The sequence below is a fragment of the Anopheles maculipalpis genome, chromosome 3RL (assembly GCF_943734695.1).
Source record: "Anopheles maculipalpis chromosome 3RL, idAnoMacuDA_375_x, whole genome shotgun sequence".
Classification (NCBI taxonomy): Eukaryota; Metazoa; Arthropoda; class Insecta; order Diptera; family Culicidae; genus Anopheles; species Anopheles maculipalpis.
Genome location: NC_064872.1, coordinates 76,991,349 through 77,017,234, shown reverse-complemented (window position 1 = coordinate 77,017,234; position 25,886 = coordinate 76,991,349). Strand labels below are relative to the sequence as shown.

Here is a 25,886-nt window from a genome sequence, read left to right as displayed (position 1 = left end):
AGCATAGCACAGTTAATCATGATGAAAGGAAGTTGAAAAGGAATATTAAAAGCATCCATGGAAAAAAGATAACTACATAAAGCTTTAACTTAAATACCTGTTACAGACACTTTGGCGAGCACTGGGGAAAAAAGCAAACGTAAAAGTTGTTAAAACAGAGATTAAACCAAACACAACCAACTTTAGCCGCTATGAAAAAGGATAAAGGTAATGGAGCAGTGCTACACGGAATTTGGGGTAGCTTCCGAAAAGGCTTACCGGTGTCCCAACGTACACTAACTGCATGTCTGCCCAAGCAATGCATTGTACTCCATACACTGGACACTGGATAAGTTTTTCGCCAAGAGATTAATCGGTGTTTTAATTCTAGACATTTTCAGAAGTTTTACATACACTGCGGAGGGTTGCTTTTGATCTTTAATTGTGAACTTTGTGAAAGTTGTTGTGCATAACAAATTTGTTTACAATTATTCTTCACAATAAGCTAGCTTTAATAATTGAGATGATTTCCCAGACATTTTGAAAAAAAAATTGCTTGTCCAAAATGAAAATAACAATACGTCCTTGCGTCCTCAAGCATTAAAATACATCAAAAGTAATTATTTACTAAACTTATTTCATGTGTTATCGATGGTTTTGACGCTTTCACCGTATTTGCAAGGATTTCATCAATTCAAATACTAAAAAAACATTCCACTAGCGCTTCAAAATTCTACTCACGTTTCAAGCAAAACCCCAGACAGGCAACTGGTAAAGCGAAAGCGCACGCAGAACAAAGAGTCCATGTTTTACTCGCCACATTTTCTCCCATCCGAGTCGACAAAAATGTTTTTTTTTTTCTTTTCCGCGCGTATAAAGCTCCTGGCACTATTTTAAAAGAACAGCAGGAAGACAACGAAAAAACACCGAGAACACAAAAAACAACTTTCTACCAACCATCACATTCTGCGTGTATCCTTCTGCTAGCCTTACGGTAAAAGCTCGTTGTTCTGCTCACAGCCTGATGCCTTTTTTTCCGGGTGATTTTGTTTGTGTATTTTTTTTTTTCCTCCCGCGAGGACCGTTACGTGCATGGGAAAGTATGTTTTGTAACGGAGAAAATACATTTTTCCCATACAGTTTACGCTGCTAATATGATCGCATTTTTAAAGGGAAACGGGCAAAAATAAATATTCCTGTTGCCAGCAGTGTGTGTTCACGATGCAGGGTGCAAATTGAGGTTCCTTTTGGGAAAGTTAACGGAACACGCGGAAAACGCACCCACACATACAGACAGTGCTATGTGTTTCGAATGGTAATGAACTTTATTATTTTATAAAAGCGTTCTCGGTTGTAGGTGAGCTCCTGGCAAGCTAGAGAGGAACAAACGAAGTTACGTCAATTGGGAAAGCCCAATATCATGGCTTTTGGTTCCTTTCTTTTTCAAGTACTGTAGCTCCTACAACGTACGCATCTGCTCCAACTTGTCCTCTATGCTAAAGCGCTCAGCAAATGAAGCAAGCGAAAGCTCATGACTGAAACATGCCTCAAGCAGCACAACAAGTGGAGAAGATAAACTTCTTTTCTCCCTGCTAAGCTTGATGTGTCTTCTGCGCTCAACAACTAGACTTCCAATTGACCTAAATCTTTCGGGGGAGATTCAACCAAGAGTGAGGCACACACTGTTCTAGCTTGCTTAGGAAAAACTTTAACTTTTCCTAGTTAGTTTGACTCTAGTCTTTAAACTGTTCTAAACCAAAAAGCGAATCTTACCTAGAAAGCATACATATCCTTGAGGCATTTTTCAATTTCCTCTTTTTGGCATAGTTTAAAATGTACTGCTTTTGCATGCGACAACGTTTCGGGTGGTTGTGTGTGTGTGAGTGTGATGAAAATGTGGAACACCGGTTTGGCATGCAGTTTCGATGTCTCGGTGAGTAATGTGTGAAATAACTCGAAAGGTCACCGAGTGCACGCGAAATGGTACAATCTAGTTTTTCTTGCTAGACCGTACTGATTAATGCTACTGTTTGCTCACGTTATGGCTGTGCGACCTTACCGGACTGGGGCAACATTAATTAAGATGTTTGAATTATTTATATCTCACGTCAGAATAGTACCAAAGGGGTTTGGGTTTGGGGTTGGGTTGGGAGGCTGTCAAAATGCAATATGATAAACATTGTAGTGGAAGGAATATTTAGAATGATTTGTCGGTTGCAGTGTCCTGAAATGTATTTGGATAGAAGAATGTATCTTGAGAATGCATTGGGTATGACCGTGGGGAGTTTTGGTGGATTAGTTTTGGTTTTTATCAATATATTTACCATGTTGTTTGCTTCGATCGATTTATTTCCACGTAAAATGAGAAGATTTGATAACCGCCTTAGCTTTCTCAGTCGAGCATAGTTTTTTTTATTTAATTTTACCAATAAGGCCTAAAAGTATGCAACCTGCATATCAAAGCATTTTCTTCCGAAGAGTTTTTTTTTTCTGGCGTACGCAATTTACGCACGTATTGGCCGTTTGATTTGGTACACCAAGTGGCGGGTTAACCTATGGGTGGAGTTGACGGTCGCCAGGGAGACCTGGCCGGCTAAAGAACCCCTTTCGTCTTAGATATGTAGGTAAATCACACCAAACTTCCATCCCCGCCAGAGCAGTACGAATCTAGTCTATGAAGTCAGGGGGCTCGGTTCAGTTTGTCGATGAAACCGCTCCCGACCGAGTTCTCGTGTTATCGTCGATCCACGGGAATGCTGGTGGCGGAATTTTCCGGGAGTTTATGGAAAATCTCCCTTAGTTCCCTGTGATATTTAAAAACACGTTGTGCAGGTTTTTAAAAAACATATTTAAATAAAGAAACATAAATAAGAATGAATACCATAAGATTGGGAAAATGCTCTTAAACTGACCAGAATAATTATTTGTCATGACGGAAAGAAATTAATTTTCTGACCACTTTTTAAATTTCCATTTCCTACCTCCTCGTCTGGTATGCTCTCCTGTTATTCCTGGTCGGATTTCGCCGCATCGAAATCCGCAAAAATTTGGCACAAAAATCCGACCAGGAGCGACTGGTAGCTCGTGTCGGCCGAAAATTTCCGAGTCCAAACTTAAAATCCACAATCAGTTTTAAAATCCCAAGGCAAAATTAAAAGTGGAATTCCAAACTTAAAATTTCCAACTCAACTTTAACTTGGATTTCGAAAATTAAAACTAAATTTGGTATTTTCGGACCGGCCCAAATTACCTCCTCGAATTCATGCTCTCCTGTTATAACCAATCGCCTGGTCGGATTTTCGTGTCAGATTTTTATGGATTTCGATGCGGCAAAATCCGACCAGGCGTAACAGGAGAGCATACCAGGCGAGGAGGTAGCAAATGGAAATTTAAAAAGTGGTCGGAAAATAATTTCTTTCCGTCATGACAAATATTTTTCCGTCCCGTTTTAAGAGTGGTCTTCAATTTTTAATTATTTCCTCTCATTTTTCTTTCTTTCTTGAAATATCTTTTAAAAAGACCTCCAAAAAGTGGTTTTGAATATTAAAGGAAGTGGGATTTTCAAAACCATTGGTGGTAGGGCGGAGGAGGTGGGAATTTGCCAGTATCATTCCCGTGGAAAATCGTTGATAACTCGCTCATTCATGGTCCGATCCTGGCGTCCGGCACACCGTTGAATGCGTCTTGAGGCCGCCCACATTTTTGCCCAACACCCCAGTCCGATCCCTCCACTCTCCGCTAAGTTATTGCGGAAAACAACAGCATTTCCATGGAAAATCGACGATAATTCGGTCACTCTTGGTCCGATCCTGGCGTCCAGCATACCGTTGGATGCGTCTTGAGGCCGTCCACATTTTTGCCGAACGCTCCAACCCGATCCCTCCACTCCCCGCCAAGTTATTGCGGAAAGCAACAGAATTCCCGTGGAAAATCGACGATAACTCGGTCACTCTTGGTCTGATCCTGGCGTACAGCATACCGTTGGATGCGTCTTGAGGCCGTCCACATTTTTGCCGAACGCCCCAACCCGATCCCTTCACCCCCCGTCAAGTTATTGCGGGAAACAACAGCATTGACGTGGAAAATTCGGCGATAACTTATAAATACTTATAAAATTTAATACGGCACTGGACCGTCTTAAAAAAAAATTATAAAATTCACTTATAAATCAATGAAATTACACCTGTTTTATGTGAATAACGCAATGAGATTAAGCACGTCATAAGTCGTCGTGTTTTCTTTCATCTTTGTTCTGTAGAAAGTTACTGATTTCGTACCTCTTCCATGTTTATGCTCTTTAATCATTTACCATTTCATCATTTAACTCTTATCCCCGATTCCTGAAGCTCAAAACATCGTCATGAAGCTCAAAAACGTCATCGAAGGCAAAAGCGTAAAATCCCCATAATCGGTTGTTTATCTGCGGCAACCCTTCAGAAGGGTTCCACAATTGTTGTTTATTTAGCGCTCTTGCTTACAATATAAAGATCAACAGCAACATCCTCAACCGTACCGCAACACACGGTGTTGGTGTTTTGGTAATACATCTAAGCTTTCTAAGACCACCAACGCACACAAGAACCGTTGGTAACGGAAGGAACACCACAGGAAAAAGGCAGCCGCCGCCCATTGGCAACCACACACGGAATATACGGAACGGATAGAATGTAACACTTTGAACAACTATTTTGTAGCAACGATAAGGAAGCGGCGATGGTACGGTTCCTTATTTTCCCTGAAGTTTCCAGTCCGCTACCGGTCCGGTTCCTGTTCTCCTCCTTCAAGCAGATCGCAAATCAGATGGTAGAAGATACAACGGTGTGGAAGAGTAGCGCCCCGAGCGTTAGCGTAGAGTCACGCAGAGGAGTGTGTGTGCGCGTGTGTGCCGATGACATCGATGACACGTACGTATGAAGAAGAGGAAACTTAACGAAGAAATGGTGTTGAAGGAGTTTTTTTTAACGCTTTTCTGTTTTTGGTATTACTTTAAATTTTATGGATGCATCTTAATCATCACCACCAGTCATGACTTCCATGAATTCTGTGGAAAGAAAGACATCGAAACGATTAGCAAATACCCGAATACTGATGGAGCAATTGCTAAGCCACTTACCATCGAAGTCCACGGTGCCGGAACCGTCAGAATCGATTTCCTCGATCATCATGTCCAGATCCTCATTGGTCAGGTTGTCGTCCAGCTCCTTCAGGATCTCGCGCAGCACCTGGGTGGTGATGTAGCCGTTACCCTCCTTGTCGTACAGACGGAAGGCTTCCTTCAGCTCCTGCTGCATGGCTTCGGCATCCTCCTCAACCATGAACCGGGCGGCGAGGGTGACGAACTCCTCGAACTCCAGCTCGCCGGAACCGTCAGCGTCGACCTCATCGATAATTTCCTTCAGCATCTTATCGTCGAGCTGGTGGCCCAACATGCTGAGGATCGTACCGACCATCTGCGTGCCGATGCATCCCTTCTTCTCCTGATCGAATGCGTTGAATGCATTGCGGAGCACTGGAAGCGGGAAGAAGACATTCGATTAAAAGCTGCAATCGTCTGGCTGGAAGCGTAACAAACTTAACGAATCGTCAAAACGCACGCGCAGTCACGGGTCTCTCATGCTCAATCCGTCTATTAGTGAGTGCATACGTTGCAGTGAGACGATGAATTTCACCACTAAACAACGCTGCTAACGGACGCTAACGCTAACGGACGTATTTTTAGTACATCATCAACTCTCTTCAATGCAGCTGCAGCATTGTAGCCGCTTCTCATCGTAGACAAACCGGTGCATCTCTTGGCCTAACGCAAATGCAAGTGCTTGCATCCGCTGTCTCCCTCAAGCCTTGTTGAGAGAATTTCCTTGGCACGTGTTTTTTTTTTCACGAGCATCCGTCTGCACGATCGTTTCACAGTTCGTTTCGGCACTACGGTATGTTTATTAATGAATGAACATCGGCTAGACTCGTAAAACTCAGTCGCATCATCCCCATTTACTACGGCACTACTGTAATGCAACAAACGGCAGTACATCCATACCAACCACCTACATGTACGAAGCTGCCATTTGCCTAACTGCAGCGCTCTTGGTGCACCGTGCTGCTTATTTTAGATGAAAACCGTAATGTGTTGAAATTGTGAAATTTATTTCCCTCATCATCATCCAAACATGCAGCCCATCTTTTTTGTTTGTAGGTGTATGTGCGTGCATACGTTTTACTGTTTAAACGGGGCACAATTACGCCTTTGACGGAAGCTAAATTTTCGCATACAAAACGACCAAAGCGCACAGGCTGAGATTTTATGTAGTCAGGAGCTTGTAGGCTGGAAGCGAACATACGTGAATTAAAATGAAATTATTCTATTACGTGCTTAGGGTGGCGTCGTCTCGTTTATGTGTGTCTTTTCTCGTTGAGAAACACAAAAACCGTAACATTGCCCATGGGACTCATTATTTGGGGAGCGGTGTTTCTATGCGATGCGTGATAAGTGGAACGTTACTTTTAAACGGTTTTCGGGAAAATGGTTTTTTGGTTTTGAGAATCAGTTAACTAAAACATATTTTAACAGTAAGCTTTTTTGTTAAGTAATGTAGCAAAAATATTCAATTCATTGCTTAGACTCAACAAAACATTATCATAATAAATAAAATTCAGCACATCACTGCTAGGTTCCTGACGTTTCTCATGAATTAATGAAACATTGTTGAATACGGAAAGGAAATAGGCAACAAAACAGTAGCAAAAAACAGGCAGTAAAATACTGTTTCAATTTAGCATTAATTGCTAAATCCGTGGCAACCTTTCTCCCTGAACCAGCTGCATTCACAATATTCGAACCATGATGCACCTTCGTCATGTACAATTCGCGCCAAGCGCACGTTTCATTGATTATCATGCAGCATACTGCACAAACGGCACTACCCCGTAACGACTACGCGCCTTGTGCGAAACGTGAAGTTCAGGTGCACATATCCATCAAGTCGCCTAGGCGACCGAGCCTCATAAATTCATCCCACCTGTATCCACACACACACACACACACACACGCGCACATTGGGAGCATTCATTGACATTTGTGGCAGCAGGTTGGGACACACTGCACCCTGGCACGTATCTGAAAGTACGCCAGTAGATGCATTTGCGATGCAATTTCGAGTGCGTGTGTTTTTTGGGGGTAGGCGCTTATCAGATTATTATGGTTCACAAAAACGGAAACACGTTCCAGAGAGATGATTTCAGTTTTGGGGGTTTTATATCGGTGAAGTTGTTGTCCCATTACACCTCTACAGTCTATAAAGGGTAGCGAAAGGATCGGGGCGTGAGGTAAAGCTGCTTTAATTTTTTTACAGCAACCCCATAATTCAAGTTCACGGTTATCGCGATTGCTTGCCAACACTCAGGGCGTGCCGAGGTGGTGATGTATGTGGTTGTGCGCATTTTTGTAGCTTACTGGAAATGGAATTTCGATTCCCCACCAGTAGCACTAATGCAAGAAGGTAAGATTTATTGCTTTACACAAATAAATAAAGAAAATTAAAATAAAATTTAGTTTATCAAACGCATGCTAGAATCGACTAGATTCGTTACAGATAAGTTTGATCTAAAAGCAACATTTGATGAACGATTTTAAGCCAGTTTTTTTGCTGATCGTGATGTATGTGATCCATGCTGTAATTGATTTAACAACGAGTCCATCAACACATTCATCCACGAGCCCGTCACTCGCACGGTTCGGTTTTTTTTGCAAATTTGGAGCGAAAATAAAAACAAACCCCACCTAATGAGCCGCTAATTGATTGGCAGCGACGTTTAAATTATTCGTCAGCATTAAAAAGTAAAAAAAAAAACAAGGCGAGCAATAGAAGAAATATATTTTAAAAACAAACCCATCAACGACTCAATCCACCGTCTTGCTTCCCTTCGTTTTCCCAACCCATGAGCAAGTAGAGTTGCTTTTTTTTTTTCAAAGAACTCTTGTTTTCTTTTCACGTTTTTCCTTCGTTTTTTTTACTTTGAGCGATCCTGTTCGACCGCGACCTAGCGTGATTTATTTTCCCAACCAGCTGTCTAGGGTCGTCTATTTTTAAGGCCCAATGGTAGCAATAATTACTCCACCCCGTCTAGCTTAGAATGCTCCGTTTCCTGTCTGTATTGCTCTATCACGATGATCGAAGCGATCGCTCAGTGTTTGGATCGAATGCACTCTTCACCGCAGAATGAAGTTAACCTAATTGGCTACGTACGCTTCGACTATAAATACGACACACAAACTGCGGTCTACGAAAGCAACGATGCCCACCGATCGTACCAGTCAAATGGGGACGATCTTGGCCTGGTGGACGTTTGGAGTGGATGACGCAAACACGAATTGCTCCAGATCCGACTACCACTTCGCGATGCTAACGGGAGGATTATTAACGAGATCATAATCTATGCAGACGCACTTGCAGCTTTCTGCTGATCGCTGCAAGGTGGACGTTTATAACCATTTCAATGGGCGATTTTTTAAGTCATGTGTGCTAATGCCGACGTACCGACCAAAAACCGATTGCTCTCAATTACTGTGGGGTGAAGTTGTTCAACTGGTTTGCGCGCGTGTGTGACTGTTTCTTTCCATCCAAATGATGATTTTGACAAGAAGCTTGAATGCTCTTTTTCCTCCGGTGTGAGAGTTAGGCGGCTAGGCGGCTGAAAGTATTCAAAATTCTAAGTAGCGTGCTAAGTTTCACACTGCGAAATGAGCGCGAAAAAAACATGCAAAAACAGAACAAAATTAATATAACAAGAACATAAAACCCAGCAGGAAGGTGGGTGCAAATAAATGTTCTACCCATTGCACGATATCGTGCCCTTGAGTACCAGCATGATACCTTTTGGGGGACATTTCTCGCAGTTTTTGCAAGAAATTGCAACTTTTTATACATTTTTCAAACGCCAATATTCCCACCGGTACTCGGTAACGATACCTCATTTGCAAGAATGGATAATAATTGGATCGTAAAATTGTGAATAATTGATTTTATTGATTTGTGCTAGAATTGTAATAATCTTCACCGACAGAGCTAGGCACTAGGAACGGTTGTGAGTGACCTTGGCAAAGCCTCACCACAAACTGTAACGAGCCTGCCCCGAAGCTAAACAACGTCTCACGGCCTGCTGCTTCTCCTGCCCGTAAGTTCCGTATAAGCTTGTAAAACAAATCTATTAAGCAGATTAGAAATGGGTCTGCCTCTCTTTTCTGGCTTCTGTAACGTCAACCGTGCCTGGCTGCCTGGCAGGGTGAGATATTTCGTATCGTTAAAAGGCATTATTGGTGTGATTGGTTGATGACATTGGCGTTGTGATGGACGCTAATGGAAAGATTAATTAGATCGCTGTTAACACCTGTAGAAGCTAGAATTCTTCTAAAGTCATCTCCAAGGAATGCTACTCTGGTAAGTGATAATTTGCTTCACGGTGGCAATTAAAATCGCATCTGTCATCACCTACTGCTTGGTGGTCGTGACGTATGGAAATTGACAGTCGTTTTAATTCCTGCGACGACTGGCACTGTGAATATGATCTCATTTCACTCGCAAATTCCATATACAGGTAGTTCGTAATCGTATCTGGCGACTGACGTCACCCAGCTCGGAAATAGGATCAATTCATCATACCTCTTTTCTGGTGAAAGTGAAAGCCTTTTAGGTCTATCTCTCCAGGCACAAAATTGGCATAATCCTCCGGTTAGAAACTGTAAGCCCAGTAGGTCTCTACCGGGCATTCGCCACTCGGCCAACCTCAAAATGTTCAAGGATCTTTTTCTGCCGTGTGACAGCAATACGTACCATAACGTCTTAGACGCCAATCGGAACGGCAAATCGGTAGCCGAGTGTGCCGGAATGAGCCGGGGGATTTTTTTTTTTTGGGAATGATTACAACCTTTTCCGTCTCTCTTTCACTCTCGATCTCGCGCTCCACCCCCTGAGGGGACATGCGTGCTCTTACAGTGGGTGTGTAACGGAATAAGTTGTCTAGTTTTAATTTCAGCTTCGTTTCCCACCGCTTTACACATACACAGCCAAACAGACCAAGCCCAACTGTTTAGCCGGCGAGCTTAGTGACAACCCCTATAGTCCTAGGTCATGTCGTTCCTGTCGCTTGTCATACCACCTTTCAGTGCTTTGTTTTAACTGCCGCAAAATTGACTACCAAACCTTCAGTTGGTGAAAGGACCTTTCCAGCTTCGGTTCCTCCACCATCCCATCCTTCGTCGCTTATTGTCGTGATAAAGTAGCACCTGTTCCACGCACCCCTGGCAACACTTTACATAACATCAACGTACAAAATGAAAAAAAAACGGAATCAAAATGGATCAAACAATCGAAAGGAAGCCGACCGATGATAGGGATTAATGGTGCGGTGGCAATTAATGTGCGCAACGGCCGCGCACAACAAATCAAACAAACAGACAATATAAAACAAAAACATACAGGAGACAAGCAACAGAAACAAAGACTGAACTGCAAAAAAAACAAACAACAGCGGAAGACACAACTTTGCGAATCGATGAACAACCGACAATTAAAGCGACATTCAGACCAAAAGACCGTCCGAAAAGCGCGAACGAAAGGGAAAAATGTGAGTGCAGACATACGTGTGTGATCGTCGCATTATCGGGTTTTCGGGTTGTCGTGAAAGTGACCGAAATTGGAATTTGGCAAACAACTTTCGATTGTTGAAGAAGTTGGCGGGTAAGGGAAGGGGGGACGGTTGAGGTGGACAGAGGGGAAATGTATGGTAGGCTGTAATTATTGTTCAATCATTAGCAAATTGCTTTGATGCTGGTTGCAATAATTATATGCATCGGTCAGTGCAATGCTTTTGCATAAGGAAAGCCAAGTTTTGTAATTTGTGCACCATTTTCAAAAAAGGGCAATTTTCCATTACCCCCAGATCATTTTAAGGGTTTGTTATTGTGGGGTGATTTTTCACTCAGCCTGAATGAGGAAGAAGATTTTAAAGTGAAGCCAATTGTGAGACCTCATTATTCTATTTTACTGAAAGAGCTTGTGCGCAGTAGTCTTCAAATTGCTCCTTCATTTATTAACGTATGCCGTATTGATAACATAGCAGCCCTGTGATAACCCTTTCAAATTTTGTAAGGATCTTAGTTGTATTAGCCTTGACCATACTGACAAACATGGGGTATCTGTTCCGATGTAATATGAACAACTTCTTAAATATTCTCTTTCGTACGGATTATTTGCAATCAAATCTTCTCGTACTCTAAATACTGTAGCTTATCATTGGCTAATTGGAAATCTTTCAAACGATTTTTGATTGAAATAAGTTTATAGAGAGAGCAAAAGAGACAGCACTGCACGTGATGCACTTGGCGATTTTCAAACCATTTTAAATCGCTTTGTAATACTTACGTTCCAGCTGAGCTTTGTCAAGATCATCCTGCAAAAGAGAGCAAAGAAACGGGAAAGAAATGCATTAGAAAATCATTCGAGAAGGTTAACTAACGTTTTCTGGAAGTTAGGCTAAATATTGTCTTTCCTATTGAAGTATCTTTTCTTGATACAATTCTCTATCGATTCACCCCAAAGACTTTAAGGCTACATCAACTTCCCCGAGGAAGTAATGTTGCAAGGAAAAGTTGTAGCAGAAGATGAAAGGGGAAATCTTGTGCGCCTCCTTCAATATTCAAGACACTTGATAGGATTTGTCCGAACCAGCCCAGCAACCAGCAGCGTACTGTTACTGTACAGAGAATTTTATAAATAGACGGACGTGTTCTGGGCCTTTGATCCGGTGAATTGCTAGCTGTACATTGCGGTACACGCTGCTACCCTGTGTGCTGAAACTTCTCATTCGTATTCCTTACGGGCAGTTGGTAGTTTTCCGTCATTTCTACGTTTATTTCTTCTGTTCTGAGGAAAACCCAGCACGTTTGGTTAGTGTGGCCAACATTTTCAGCGTGCAGCGCTTGCTGCAGGGTGGAATGGTTGCTGCTGACGATACAAATATGACAGGTCACTCGTAAAGTGGATGAATTGACGGAGCTTAGGGAGTTTGAATTTCCGTTAAATCTAGCATATTGATGGTGGTCGTTGGGCGATGGTTAGGAAATGGCTAAGTGATACGATACAGCTGGTAAAAACGGGTTGTTTGGCTTTGCGATTGAAACGAAACAGCTGCCAAAATGAGCGAAAAGGCACTTTAAATCCATTAGGTAAATTAAACGCCTCATAGACGGTTGCATCAAGGCAAGACAATTGTTTAAAAATTCTTTCGGTTTGGTGCGACCTCAAAAATAATTTTTTTTTGTTATGTCACTCCAAAACAAAACAGTAAACATGAGAAGGCGCGAAAATACTGCACACAAGACATGCTCCAAAAATTATAAGCTGAACTCATCGTTCTCTTACAACCATGCCCAACTTCAACTGCTGGATGTGAATGAAAACAAATTTCTGGCCCAATTTGAACGTTTTCAATTTGAAAACGCATTCGGAGGCATATTTCCCGTTTCCTGTTGGTTTGGAGCACGCTACTTAGAATTCCATAAGCCCCCCCCCCCCCCCCCCCCGCTGTCTGACAATAATTGAGCTTCGAATTTCACCGATGGTCCCTTCGCGATACGCTTGCCAATAAAAACGAACCGCTGAGCGTCGAAAAAACGATTGAGCATCACACGGCAAAAGGCACCACTGGCACAATAACAACACCACACTGACGGTTCGTAGCACCATCGTCTGTCCAGGTCCAAACCGGAGAACACTGTAGTAGTTTTGCTTTTTTTTTTCACCCGATCGGGACACTTTGTTCTTTTCCACCCCGCGAGCCTTCCGCTTTAACTTTCGGCCTAACATTACGTGCAAACAAACCCGAAACACGCTCCCAGGTTCCGTTTTTCCCACCCGATGAGGGAGGATGAAAACGGGATGCTCCTCTTCCTTCTCCACCCTTCGCTGGTGCTTGCTTGATTGCAATCATTCATGGTGTGCCATGGTCAAAAGAATGTTGCAAACATCTTTTTTGGCAAAATGCTACTCACAGAACCTCTCAGAACGATTGTCAAGCCGTGTCATGCAATGGGGTTCTTTTGCAGTTTCGCAACACCTTTACTAACCATCTCGGTGCACTACACTTGCCGTTGTTCACTGCGCGTTCTTCACCGTAAGACTGCCGTGAGTCGATCTGTAACTGGCGACCAACCGTTATAGGATGCAACTGCGATGCATGCAGAAAACTGCAACTATCACGGGTGCAGCTATTGACCAACCGAACGCTTTTTTGGGGAACCCGGTTTTAAAGAAGAGGTCCAGAGCAATAGGAGACAACGTCGGGGCAAAAACGATGCACAATGGCGATGTGCGAAATGCTTGGGAAACGTGCAGTACAAGGTACTATAATATTTCTAACCCTTTCTGTATGGCCTTGCCTTCACTTGTTGGTGCGATGGTGCATTAACAACCACTGCAATGCATGAGGAGATGGTCTAGACACGGAGCGCCGGCTGCGAACCATGGCTAGACGCAGTTTTGCTTTATTAATATGTACAACTGCACTATATTTTATAGTTGCTTCCGAGCGTCAGCCGTCACCAGAAACTCTTGTCTTGAATCAGGTAAAGCGCAGCAAACGAAGGGAGGCTTTAACTTGGAACGTTGCCCAAGCGGGCTAAAGATGAGCATCACATCACTAACCAGGAGGTGCGAATTTTCCCCCAGGTTGATTTTTTTTTTGCCCCCAGTTTTACACAACAGTTGCCAGAGTTCAACTTTGTTGGAACCGATCCAGACGCAAAATACTTACAACGACCGACATGTTGGAGCGGTTGGTGGTAGTTACACGTGGTGGTGGTACGAGTGAAAGCTAGAGGCAACTAGTGCGTGCTGCCCGGAAGTGGTTGCCCGATTCTGCGGATCTCGGTAGAATGAAATGTGACCCCAGCGGAGTTGGTGCTGACTGCTAACCGACCCGTATCGATGCTGTATCGTTATAATGGTTCACACATGTGGCAATGTGTGCGAGTAGCGCACGCTGGACGAAGTAAAGATAGAGGAGGAGTAGTCGTCAAATTTTACAGTAAATTCACTCCTTCTTCTATGAAAAGCGTGAAAAACGTTTATTTTTATTCTACTTTCGCACCCGTCCGATGCTGATAATAATCCCCAAATCCAATCGCTTACAATCGCTTGGTCGAAAGGGACGGTATGCGGCTATGTGTTGGTGTGTGGTTGTGGATAAGACATACTTTACTTCCCCTTTTTTCGGAAACAACAACATTGTGATGAGGAAACGTGTGTGCGTTTACTATGCGTGTTTATGTGCGTCTCTTCGCCGGAGAACACCCTCGCAAGCAATTAGTAAACGGCTGTGGTTTTTGTCGGGGCGGCTTTCTTTGGGAGCTGCTACAATGTTTCGTTCCTCATTGGACGTTCTCACTATTGGTAGTGCGGGAAGATGATACTTTTGGATTAAATCAGCAGAACGGTATTGCATTTGAACAGTCAGTGAATTGATAAGCATGAATTTGATTTAATTTACTCGGCTGTCCCATATATCGAATCTCATCTAAGAGGTTTAAACCTAGTTATAAATTTGAAAACTATTATTTTCAATATTTAGATAAATTATAACGTACCAAGGTATGAAAAAAGTATCGACAGTATTTTTAATTTCGAGTATAAAATTCATGTTTGAGTTAAAATATTCAAATAATTTTTTAACAATAAAATACCTTTGTAAATTCAACAAAAAGTGTGACTTGAAAGAAAAGTATAAAATAAAAGTTTGACTAGAAAAATCATTTGTATTACACATTATTATTTTATTATTATGCTGTCTTGTTTTAATGTCAATCATTGAACATGGTACAAAGATAAGTTCAACTTAGTTGCATGGCATTTCCTATAGCTATTCCTGTGTATTTGTCGATAATAATATTTGCTGTTTTAACATTTGTTTCATAGAAAATTTGAGCACAGGTGTAGCGCCCTCAACAGCCCATTTTGTGCATACTGACCAACTAGGAATAACAGAGAAAAAATAAATCGAGGGAAAAATACGAAAGAAAGGATATCTATGTTGTTTTAACGAATTTTGAATAAATTTTTGTTTAATTTATTTATATTATTTGTGTGATGAAAAACAAAATTTTACAAAAAAAATGCAGTTTAACTTCTAAACGCTTAGGAGGATTGATTTGAACCCACACAGCAGCAATCAAGAGCCGCATACCGTATCGCTGAAACTGTGAATGAGTTTTCTCACCAGATAGGAAATTTCCATCGGCAATCTTCTTAATCGCCCGAAATTTCCCCCCATATTTTCGCCCCACCACATTCGAAAGTGTTTGTGTTGGTGATCTTCACCCGAAGGGGTAGCGAGATGAATCCATTTAGAATCATTTTCCTACCGTTTTCTGATTTTCTGAAACGCTGTAACATTCTTCACACTCTGCTTGTTAGCTCGTATGCAAGAAGATATGGTTTTATCGGTTATTTCGAAGAATGTACGCGGTACTATTACTGCTGCTGCTGCTGCTACTGCTTTCTCGTACAATCCACGCAAAGATCATCTGTTTGGCATTCCGCTGTTCTCTTTGCCTGTTCATACTCATAGCGCTGCTTGTCGCTTCCCACGAGTTTGGCCGCAATAATAGAGCTGTTTTCCAATCTTGGGTCCTCGCTGTTTAGCATTGTGTCTATTTTGATGATCTGGCAGCACGCTTTACATTGTGTTTGTTTGTTGCTGTGTGAGGATATTCGACACGATCATAAATCTGTTGCCAAAGGTTGATCTATTTTTCATGTTTCACAACACGAAAATGGTGTATCGTTTGATCTATTTTCTACTTTATCTGACCATTCAAAACATATAACAATTATAAAGGATTATAAATGTGTCCTCATGAAACGGAATCAATGGATTTATGAAGTGAAGTAAAAATAAACAATTTTATTTCACATCCTTCTTTCCAAATATCATAAATAGACTCATTTATCATCGAGCTTACGACGTGGCCACTGTATGCATCAACTGCACATACTGCATACATAGAATTGATTCCGTTGTGCTCTCTTCATTATTAATTGACGGTAAAAATTTTAATCGTGCATTAAAACTACAATCCAATTCAATGCTTGCGCAAAAACACTACCCTTTCAATCGATTAATTGTTGATGTTTGATGAAATTATGGCTCTCCCACCATTATGCTCGGTACGTTATCATAATTTGAATTCCGTGCGTTCGTGCCCACGAACAAAGGTGAAGTGCATATGTGCTCGCTTAATTGATTTCTCTGTTGGTGTATGGATGAAGGAAGTGTGTGGCAGAGTGGAGGGGATTGCATACACCAAATTCCAGTTGATATCTGGCCAATTAAAATGCATCACTTGTTGCATATTGGTGGTGGGGACGCAGAGCAGGAAAGGAGTTCCCAAAGGGAAGCATTGATTTGATTTGCTGTTTCGTAGTTCATTGTTTGCGGAAAATTCGAAACTGAGTATAAAGTAGATTAAAAATATATGTACTGTATCAATTTGTGAATTTAAATTTTCTTATTTCATTTTCAGGAAGTTAATTTTATTTATTTGTTTATAATTAAACTTTACAGTTTTGTACTGTTGAAAATGAAAAATAATATTGGCCTCTAAAAATATTTCAATAAAATTCCTTATTCTTAAGCATTATCAGCCCAATGAACGTAAATTATTTTTGCCTTACTTAAAACAATGAAACGAAAACAAAACAAGCTCAACGAATCGGTCCACATCCTTCCGGAAAAACTATCGGTGAACAGCTATGTGAGATGGAAAACGATTTTCAAGTACAGAATATTTGTTTTTTTTTTCTCGTCTAAACGCTTCCCTAGGGTCAAGCCTTGACTAACGCCAACGCGTCTATCTGTCATCACTTGCGCTCGGCTGTCTCGGCCGAGAGACACAGATATACATTCCATGCTAGGTAGCTAGCCGAAAGTTGCGGCCTGCCAGCTAGGTCTAAAAATATGTGAAACCAACACCGAGCATACCGAACGCAGCCGGCACAAGCGAAACCTTTTGTTCTGACCTGTCGGCGGTATTGTAAGCTGCAAAAAGCATTTATAACCGGTTAACAAACGTGATGCCCAAGGACCGATGGTAGGCGGGAAAACTGTTACTGTCTGTTGCCACGCTTCGTTGTACGGACAGTCCATATGCTGCATGATGACAGTGTGAAGAAGACGATGCCGATCGGAAGGGGGACGGTAGTCTCATAAGCCACTATAAAGCTGTGGATGGTGTACTTTAAAGAGTCGCTCATACAGTAAGCATTCGAGATGGGTCATTCGATTGGAAAGGGTAACGTCATCCGTTCAATATTTCGTTACCGACTCGTAACTTCTTCGACCAACCAACCAAACGGCCATCTCGCTTAACTTAACTAATGCAGTTTGGGTAAAGTTTTCGGCTCTCTTACTCCTTGGGGAATAAATGCATTCGAACCATTTTACCACCACCCCAGATACCAGCTCAGACTACCTGTCTGCCTTATTCAAATCATTTATTCATGGTGCACAGAAACACATACACACATACATAAATACATACATGCACATGCACTTGTGCAGGCAATTTTTGGTAAGTGGTCACGGGGAAACGCTCAGTGGATCGCACCACCATAGGACGCCCGGTGTCGATTGCTACGGAGTGACTGATGTAGCGTACCAGCGCTACGTCCCATATAGCTCGTCCCGGCCGGTTCGTCGTAGATTCCCTGCTGATGCTGCTGCTGCTGGGAGGGAAAGTTTATTTTGATCTCAGACTTTTGTTTCTTCAAACGTTTACTCGGATGAGGGGGCAGGGGTGGCGGTGGCGGCTCGTTCGGATAGAACTCCAGCGAAGGTCGGGAACGGTTCTCCATCTTCCAGGATATGTACTGGAACTGGGTCGTGGGCACAACGGCGGACACGTAGCTGCGACCACTTTCGATGCTCGTGTCTGACACGCTTCGCTTGATGTTTGGCCTGCGTGAAGGGGATAGTAATAGTAAGAACTTAACGGAAAGTTTGGTCAGAGTATCATGGAAGTCCAAAATTAAATTTTGCCTAATTGGATCGTCTACCAGAAGCTTCATTTGTGAGTTATTTTCCCTGTTTCGCTTGGTTGGGAAACTTGTGAAACTTAACTTGTTGCAAGGGGTCAAATTATTTTGTAAGTATGTTGAATTCTTAGTCCTGAAAAAATCCAAGATTTCCTGGAAAATATAAACTTACCGTTCCGGTGTCAAAGGCTTCTTTGGTGGCATCGGTGACATGTACGTATTTTTCACGGTATTGTTCTCAACCGGCAGTACCGAGGTTTTGGAATCTACAACAAAAGAGAACCCTTCAAAAGTGGCAACATTCCTGCACCATTACAACTCCATTCCACCAGACACCTCCCCACGCATACTCACGGTTCGACTGGTACAGGGACATGCTTTTGAAGAAACAGTATGTGACCAACACTCCCGTCAGCAGTGCCACCAGTATCGACGAGATGATGATGCTTATCATCATGATTTTCTGATCCTCCACCATCCAGGCACGCTGTCCGTACACTGGCAGCAACCTGTAAGGTAAACAGTTGAACGGTGACACCATCATCTCGTGCAGACTAAACGCGCAGAATATGTAGTTCTTGTCCGGTATCAAGTTGACGATACGAAGCTTCTGACTGCTGAGCGTTTGGCAGTGAGCGGCACTCTCAACGTTGGTGGAAAACACGGACGCTAGTGTGGAGGTATCGTGGAACCAGAGCACCGCACCGTACGTTGTTTTATCGAAGAGAAGCTCCACGACACCTTCCTGCGCTTCGGAGATGGTAAACAGTTTGGTGCGAGGTGCTACATTTAGACCAATCGTACTGGAATCGGTGGATCTCACCAACCGATGCTTTGTCTTTTCCGCTATCACTTCGGCAGCTATCGGATTGGCAGTACTTTCACACTGGAGCTGTACAGAGTTGGGAGGAGCTGTTGACATTGGGAGGGTCGATGTTGGTGTACTGCTAGTGTCCGATATCGTGGTACTGTCGGATGATGTACTTTGCTCATTGGTAAAGGAGAGTGTACTGCTCAAAGTAGTACTATCCGTTGTAGTACTTTCAGTAGTAGTACTTAGGGTTGTCAATTCTGTGGTAGTTTCGGTAGAAGGTTCAGCAGTAGTAGTAGTAGTAGGTTGAGTTGGTTCTGTTACTATTGGTGTAGTATCCGTATCGAAAGGAGTGGAAGTTGTCTCCATAGGGGTGGTATAATCTGTTGTAGAAACGGTGATATATTCTGTAGTAGTATCGATCGTGGTATCAGCTGAAGTATCAGAGGTAAAAAAAGTTGTAGTAGTTTCATCTAGCGAAGAATTTTCATCGTCAGTACTGCTGGTGTCCATCTCCGTCGTTTCCTCCATAGTCGTAGACTCTGTAGTCGTTGTTATGGCACTCGTTGACGTATCCTCCGGTGTTGTTTGAACTTCACTTGGAGCATCGGTCGTAGCAGGCTCCATAGTTGTCGTTATCTCGCCAGAAGGTATAATAGACACTGTTGGTGATGGGCAAAGCTCCACATTTCGTACAAGCATCCCCTTCAGCTCGATCGGACTCTCGCACACAGGTTGATCCAGCACGAGGTTAGTGTTTAGCAGCAGCTCTTGCAGGTACTGCTGCGAACAGTCACACAACCATGGATTATCTTTCAGATATATCTTTGCCTCCGTGCCTCGCAAACAGTCGAACGTGCCTGGCTCGATAACGGTCAGCTTATTGCCAATCAGATGTATCTGCTTCACCGTGCTGCATATGTTATGGAAAACTCCCACATCGAACCACGTAATGTGTGAACTGCGCAGGTACAAGCTCGTCAGTGATGGCAGATTAGCGAAAGTGCCCTGCCGAATCGTGTCGTCGAAATGGTTGTACTCCAGTGAAAGTATTTCCAGCCGTGGGAGCGTTGCCGATCCGGTCAGATTTTGTGGCCCGATCGAATCCAGGCTGCTTTCGATGATTAGTCGCGTCAGCGAGTACTTCATCGGGCTCAGTACGTACGGGTCTATGCGGCGTAGAGGTAGATTGAGTAGGTTCAGCTCCTTCAAGCTCTGGAGACCCAGGAAAATTCCCGTTGGAAGATGATCAAGCTGGAGCGATTGTAGGGTGAGTACGGTCATACCAAACATTGAACCAACATCGAACGATTCCGGTTCGATCGTGGCAATGTTGGAGTTAATCAACAGTAGTGAAGCAACTTCCAGATCAACATCCAGCTGTAACCAATTTCTTCTCAGGACGTCGTCGGATGTCTTCAGGGCTAGCACGTTGAGACCGAAGGAAGAGCAAGAGTAGGCCTGTATGGGAGTATTATATCAAATAAAATCGTTGGTGAAATTCTGTACAATTTAAGGGCTCACCTTGGCCAACTCTTGCACTTCCACTGATATATTTATCACATGCACATCAGAGCATTCGAAAAAACATTGCGAAATCATTTTGCACTTCACAGCATCTTCGTAAGCATCCACAACTAACAGGGGAAACACTTTTCCTGGCCGTGGTGTAGTGACTATTGTCGAGTTGCTGTAGAAGGACTCAATAACTTGAAAACACAGTTCAATAAGCAAGTTATACCAAACTTACACTTTATTTTCATCCACCTTGGTAAAAATGTCTGCCAACCCGAGACACATCAGTATGGAAAAGCATACGACACAAAACAACACGGCCAGACAACCATTTCGATTCCGGTTCCAATCGAGCGTTGGATGGCAGCTGCTAAAGAAGCACAAAACAAGAACACAACCAATCATACTAATCGTCACAATTTGCGATTGAAATTAAACTCCATTGCTGCTAACCTTTTGCTTGGCCGAATGTGAGGCCGATTCGAGCTGGTAATTTTCACTCTACCCTTCATACTGCACTACTGCACTTAAATGTACTAAATGACTTTCACTGTACGCTGAACTCTGTCTCCTGTTTTTCCAGAAGCAGCACTTCCGGGTGCCAAATTGTCACTGACACTGCCCATGTCTGTGCAAAAGCTCATCGACACTCATTAGTGCTCCGTTATCGGTGACACACCATTTGGCCCGTTGTTGAAACGGAATTGGATTGGACCAATGCGAACTCGGCGAGGGAAAAGCGTGTGTGAGGATATAATCATCTAATCAAATTGAGGAGCATGCATTGCAATCAGGCAAGCAAATAGCTTTTCAACGAGCGTCCCGTGTTCCGGTTCCTATTTGTCTCCCTCCACGTGTGACATTGAAAGGGAGGAAAACGAAAATGTGGACGTTTGTTTGCAACGCATTTGACACACAATTGCGCTTGATATCGACACGGATATGATGATTTCCTTGTGGATAAAACGCTCTGGGGTGTTGACATGTGCAACGTTAGATAAACGTGTGGCTCGGTGAGGGCAGATGAAATGGTTTCGAGAGGTGAAATTTGTTTAATTAGATATATCAACACCGTATGAATAGATAGTGCGTAAAGGGCTGTAACTCATTCAATCAGCACTAGAGCTTATCGCTTCGCTGTTATGTTAGCAGGATTACTTCGAAAAACCCTGTAACGAACGAAATTTGAGTTTGAACATTACGTTGCATAATGTCAGGCGCTTAACAATTTTCAAATCAGATACCTTAACCGACATCGATGATAGTGCTTCTGGTTGCGTTGCATTTGAATGTTTAAATAAAATTTTGTTGAATATAAGAAATTATTACGATAAGGGCTTCATGGGACTTAATCTTTTAGGAGACTTTTCAGGGGAATTTATTTTAAAAAAATGTTTATATTTTATACTTTAATTGTATCTGTTGATGAGTTCAAGTAGACAAGAATCAAGTACCAATGATGGTGCAAAACATGCATTTCATCAATAGCTTGCAATCTTAATTAAAGGCAGTCGGCCACATAATAGACACACTGTACACTACACCGTCGAACTGAATTGATCACATTGTGTATACATTGTGGGATCATCGACAAAATTGCCTCAAAATAGAGAAGCCAACCCGCAACCCACAAGCTGTAGTTTCGCAAACGATTGTAACCAGTTCAACCCTTTAGATGCGGCTGCCATTTACAAAAAGGGCCAGTCCTAGTGTCGGTCACGGTTAGTCTTTCCACGGAGACCATTCCAACGGGACGTTATTGTTAAAATTGTTGTTAAGTTTTTTTTTAAAGTGATCGTTCGTCCACAGTCACATCAAGATGAATAAGTCCGAATTGAGCAAAGATCAAATGAAAAGTAAGTTTTCGTCTGAAAATTGCATCACAACCTTTTCAACGAAGAATTATGAACGATTTTATTTACCAAAACATTTCCGCTTCGCAGTCCTGAAGGAAGCCTTTGAGGCTTTCGACATCGAGAAGAAGGGTAGCATCTCGGTGGAGGTGGTTGGTACGATTCTGGAACTGCTCGGCCACACGCTCACCGAGGAAGAGTTGACGGAGGTAATGGAAGAGTACGATGTGGACGAGTCGGGTCAGATTGAGTTCGATGAGTTTTTAGAACTGGCGTCAAACTTTGTGGAACCGGAAGAGGACTACGATGCGTTACGGGCCGAGCTTCGGGAAGTGTTTATGATGTACGACAAGAATGGTAAGTGGAATGTTTGTGTCTGCAGGAGAATATGAGAATCGTATGAAAATGGAACGTTTGGTCGTATCTTTATTTCTTTTTTTTTCAGGTACGGGCTTTATTCCAGTCGATGTGTTCAAAAAGATTCTGCAAGAGTTGGATGGTGCTGTGCCGGAGAATGAGTTGGATGATATTATCGATGAAATTGATGCCGATGGTTCCGGAACGGTTGACTTCGAAGGTAGGCAATCACTAAACTGTGGATGTGATGTGATATTTGATAACATTTTCATTTAATTCTCTCTTTTTCTTCGCAGAATTCATGGAGGTCATGACTGGTGAATAAAGAAAATTAAATGTTCAACGACTCATGTACTCTCGTATCAAATGTTGGAACTTATGGCCTGGAGCTTACGCCCGCACTGTACACCACCACAAATGTATAAGGAAATGTATTCGTTGTCGAGAATATAATCACATAAAACATTTCTCTCGATAACTACACTGAGCCTCATCGGGCATGTGATATTTATTTATCTTATCGCAAACACACTTATATTCAGGGAACTCTTATCGGAAAATGTATTTATGTTTGTTCTATCAAAGTTGCAAGGAACACAATAAAAATGTGTGATTAAATAATTTTTCGTTTGAATTACTAAATTCCTATGCTTAAACCGATTTATAGCATTAGTACTAGTCTTTACATTTTGCTTATGAGAGATGTAAAACCCTTTACATAAAAAATGTTCAAACCACCTTTTGGCAACCTTCCATGTGAAAGAAGAGCATCGGTGTGTGATTGAATCACGATCGCCATATGCGATCATTCGCCCTTTGCCCCGAGTTCGAGTGAAAGTATGCAAACCGCATTCCACAGCACAGTACATTCACCGCTTGTCGTTCGCCACTTCCTTGTGTTTATCGTGTACTCATGTGGTCTACTTAATCGACTGCCGATAGTGACGTCATATTACGCTACAGCGCGTGTCATCGAAACGATCAATACTGTTTACTGTCTGATCGGTTTATTGCTGGCTGCAGCCATCGAAATAGATCAATCAAATCGCAACCTATCACAGCTTTTAGCCCGCAAACGGTTGTAATAGTTTTCGGGGGTACTGGTGAAATTCGTTTTTAAAAAGGACAACCATCACACCACGGTCACGGTCAGTGTTGTGAGTGTGATCAAAGAAACTTAGCGTCTCTGTTCCCTTTCTGCTCGTTGGTAAAAGTTCTTCTAAAAAAAAAAAACAAACAAAATGGAAAAGACTGAATTGAGCAAGGATCAAATGAAAAGTAAGTAGCTTAGTAATGGATTAAAAGGATAGCTTTGTGATGTGCTTGTGAGTTTATTGCCTTAGTCCTGAAGGATGCCTTCGATGCGTTTGACATTGAGAAGAAGGGCAGCATCTCGCTGGAAGTGATCGGTACGATCATGGAACTGCTAGGGTACGCGCTGTCCGAGGAGGAGCTGAAGGAGGTCATGGAAGACTACGACGAGGACGAGTCGGGTCAGATCGAGTTCGAAGAGTTTATCGAGCTGGCTTCGAATTACGTCGAGCCGGAGGAGGACTACGATGTGCTGAGGGCCGAACTGCGTGAAGTCTTCATGCTGTACGATAAGGACGGTAAGAGTCCAAGGGGAACGACTCGGACGACTAGCTAATTAACCTCGTTTCGTTTGTTCCGCTACGCTAGGTACGGGTTTCATTCCGGTAAACTCCTTCAAGCAGATCCTCCGCGAGCTGGACGGTGCAGTGCCGGAAAACGAACTGGATGACATCGTGGACGAGATTGATGCGGATGGGTCGGGCACGGTTGACTTTGAAGGTAATGGACGGTAGCTAATGATGCAACGGTGAAGAGCACCCTCTAACTAACAACCCATTTTTCATCTCGTTTGCAGAATTCATGGAGGTTATGACAGGTGAATAAGAGAATGGTATTGGTTGTGGTCGTACGGAAAGACCGAGCGGTGCATAACCGTGGTGCAAGGTAAGGAAAAGGACACTGGGGTAATTATAGTACAAAATCCGATGCAAATGCGAACTGTATGGGTGATTGTATGTACTGTACGTGTGCACCTATCGTTGCCATGAGTTGGTGTATCGCTTTGATTATTCCACTGTACTTTTCCTTGCTCCCACGCCCTGCTACGGAGCGGAAGTGTCATTTCCATGTTGCAAATGTTCTCGTGTAGACGTGTCCAAACGTGTCAGCTATGTTTTGTCCCCTGTTGCTGTGACCTGTTGCCGTCTCGTGTGCTGTGTTTGTTTCCTTCCTGTAGCTTTTGTCTCACAGCTAGTACGGACTCTATATTGTTCACTCTCGATGCATCTCGAGCGCTTAGTTCAGTAAGCTTTCTTTTGCACTTTCTTTTCAAAATGGTATCACAGCAAAATGCACGACGGACAGCAAGCAGAAGCAACAAACGCGGAAATGACACACGAAGCTGGCAGATGCATCGTCGGGGTCAACATCAACGCAGCCAATCCGCACAACACGAATAAAACGGATGGTGCCTAGTTCCGAGTCGGGAATAGGGTTCGCCTGTCGCTTGAGTGGGAGTGGAATTGAAACACCTTTTTTATCTGTATTGTATGAATTCTTTTCACAGGTCCCAATGAATAAGCGGAAAACAACACATCGGTTTCGGACTGGAAGGCTGTAATTGAAAACAAAAACCGGCGAAATGGTGTACTAAGAACCTGAGAACTATTTTCTTTTCAATGATATGATCTTGATTCACACACAGATATCAACTCAAAAGTTTGAGTCAAATCACTACATACACATAAGACTATTGTGTGTGGCAAGAACATGGTTTATGATACTTCGTACTTCTTCGATCAAATATTAAATAGCCTTGTAAAAGTAATCATTCCGAGATAAAAGACAAAGTGAAAAATAAATTTACATTAACACAACGTGAGTTGTTTGTTAACTGAAAGAAAAGCTTTACATATTCAGCGCAATGTAATGCAACGATAGACCAAGACCACTCCACGTTGTGGCACCAAAGAGGAAAATATATTTGCATATATTTAGGCGCACTTCTTAAACAGGGAACATTGAAATCTATTACTTCAACAGTTTTAAACCATTCGTACTTTATGTAACATCGTTCTATTTACTTACCTTTGTTTGCAAAAAGCGTCATCAGAAGCATCATCAAATAAACAAACAACATATTTTGGCTTTCCGAATCAAATCGGGGAAAATTTCTTTATTAGCATCGCATTTACGGCTCATCTTTCTTCGATCTCTTACTCGTTCTTCTATCCTTTCATCAACATTCTTTTCAATATC

General features: G+C 42.6%; 5 protein-coding genes across 10 annotated transcripts in view; 2 read left to right on the top strand and 3 right to left on the bottom strand.

Moving 5' to 3' along the window:
- LOC126562107 (slit homolog 1 protein) overlaps nt 1-25,886 on the bottom strand; it is a 335,492-nt gene that overhangs the window by 294,263 nt on the left and 15,343 nt on the right. The window lies entirely within an intron of this gene.
- On the bottom strand, nt 4,927-13,909 carry LOC126563109 (troponin C, isoallergen Bla g 6.0101-like). 3 transcript variants are annotated; one of them, XM_050219728.1, is made up of 4 exons: nt 13,783-13,909; nt 11,394-11,421; nt 5,093-5,488; nt 4,927-5,020 (listed from the first exon to the last, which is right to left on the bottom strand). In XM_050219728.1, the coding sequence occupies exons 1-4, from the start codon at nt 13,792-13,794 to the stop codon at nt 4,986-4,988; spliced, it is 471 nt and encodes a 156-aa protein (XP_050075685.1). In that variant the 5' UTR covers nt 13,795-13,909; the 3' UTR covers nt 4,927-4,985. The 3 variants fall into 3 exon arrangements, with proteins under 3 accessions (XP_050075685.1, XP_050075686.1, XP_050075684.1); XM_050219729.1 differs by lacking the exon at nt 13,783-13,909 and adding an exon at nt 13,097-13,158; XM_050219727.1 differs by lacking the exon at nt 13,783-13,909 and adding an exon at nt 12,627-12,722.
- Nucleotides 17,585-20,898, bottom strand: LOC126563562 (uncharacterized). The gene is made up of 6 exons (XM_050220208.1): nt 20,839-20,898; nt 20,621-20,755; nt 20,395-20,560; nt 18,414-20,331; nt 18,232-18,325; nt 17,585-17,982 (listed from the first exon to the last, which is right to left on the bottom strand). Exons 1-6 carry the CDS (start codon nt 20,895-20,897, stop codon nt 17,619-17,621), a joined length of 2,736 nt encoding a protein of 911 aa, XP_050076165.1. The 5' UTR covers nt 20,898; the 3' UTR covers nt 17,585-17,618.
- LOC126563205 (troponin C, isoallergen Bla g 6.0101-like) lies at nt 22,205-22,935 on the top strand. Its single transcript, XM_050219832.1, has 4 exons — nt 22,205-22,241; nt 22,329-22,595; nt 22,684-22,815; nt 22,892-22,935. Exons 1-4 carry the CDS (start codon nt 22,205-22,207, stop codon nt 22,918-22,920), a joined length of 465 nt encoding a protein of 154 aa, XP_050075789.1. The 3' UTR covers nt 22,921-22,935.
- Nucleotides 23,837-24,512, top strand: LOC126561013 (troponin C, isoallergen Bla g 6.0101-like). The gene is made up of 4 exons (XM_050216962.1): nt 23,837-23,873; nt 23,939-24,205; nt 24,276-24,407; nt 24,484-24,512. The coding sequence occupies exons 1-4, from the start codon at nt 23,837-23,839 to the stop codon at nt 24,510-24,512; spliced, it is 465 nt and encodes a 154-aa protein (XP_050072919.1).

Coding starts and splice junctions, on each gene's coding strand:
- LOC126563109 (XM_050219727.1), bottom strand. CDS start 12,716: ATGGTGCTACGAACCGTCAGTGTGGTGTTGTTATTGTGCCAGTGGTGC. Junction 5,489..11,393: donor TGACAAAGCTCAGCTGGAAC/GTAAGTATTACA, acceptor TCCCGCTTCCAG/TGCTCCGCAATGCATTCAAC. Junction 5,021..5,092: donor CGGCACCGTGGACTTCGATG/GTAAGTGGCTTA, acceptor TTCTTTCCACAG/AATTCATGGAAGTCATGACT.
- LOC126561013 (XM_050216962.1), top strand. CDS start 23,837: ATGGAAAAGACTGAATTGAGCAAGGATCAAATGAAAA. Junction 23,874..23,938: donor GAGCAAGGATCAAATGAAAA/GTAAGTAGCTTA, acceptor TTATTGCCTTAG/TCCTGAAGGATGCCTTCGAT. Junction 24,206..24,275: donor CATGCTGTACGATAAGGACG/GTAAGAGTCCAA, acceptor CCGCTACGCTAG/GTACGGGTTTCATTCCGGTA.
- LOC126563562 (XM_050220208.1), bottom strand. CDS start 20,897: ATGAAGGGTAGAGTGAAAATTACCAGCTCGAATCGGCCTCACATTCGG. Junction 20,756..20,838: donor CACATTCGGCCAAGCAAAAG/GTTAGCAGCAAT, acceptor GTGCTTCTTTAG/CAGCTGCCATCCAACGCTCG. Junction 18,326..18,413: donor GTCCCTGTACCAGTCGAACC/GTGAGTATGCGT, acceptor CTTTTGTTGTAG/ATTCCAAAACCTCGGTACTG.
- LOC126563205 (XM_050219832.1), top strand. CDS start 22,205: ATGAATAAGTCCGAATTGAGCAAAGATCAAATGAAAA. Junction 22,596..22,683: donor TATGATGTACGACAAGAATG/GTAAGTGGAATG, acceptor TTTTTTTTTCAG/GTACGGGCTTTATTCCAGTC. Junction 22,816..22,891: donor CGGAACGGTTGACTTCGAAG/GTAGGCAATCAC, acceptor TTTTCTTCGCAG/AATTCATGGAGGTCATGACT.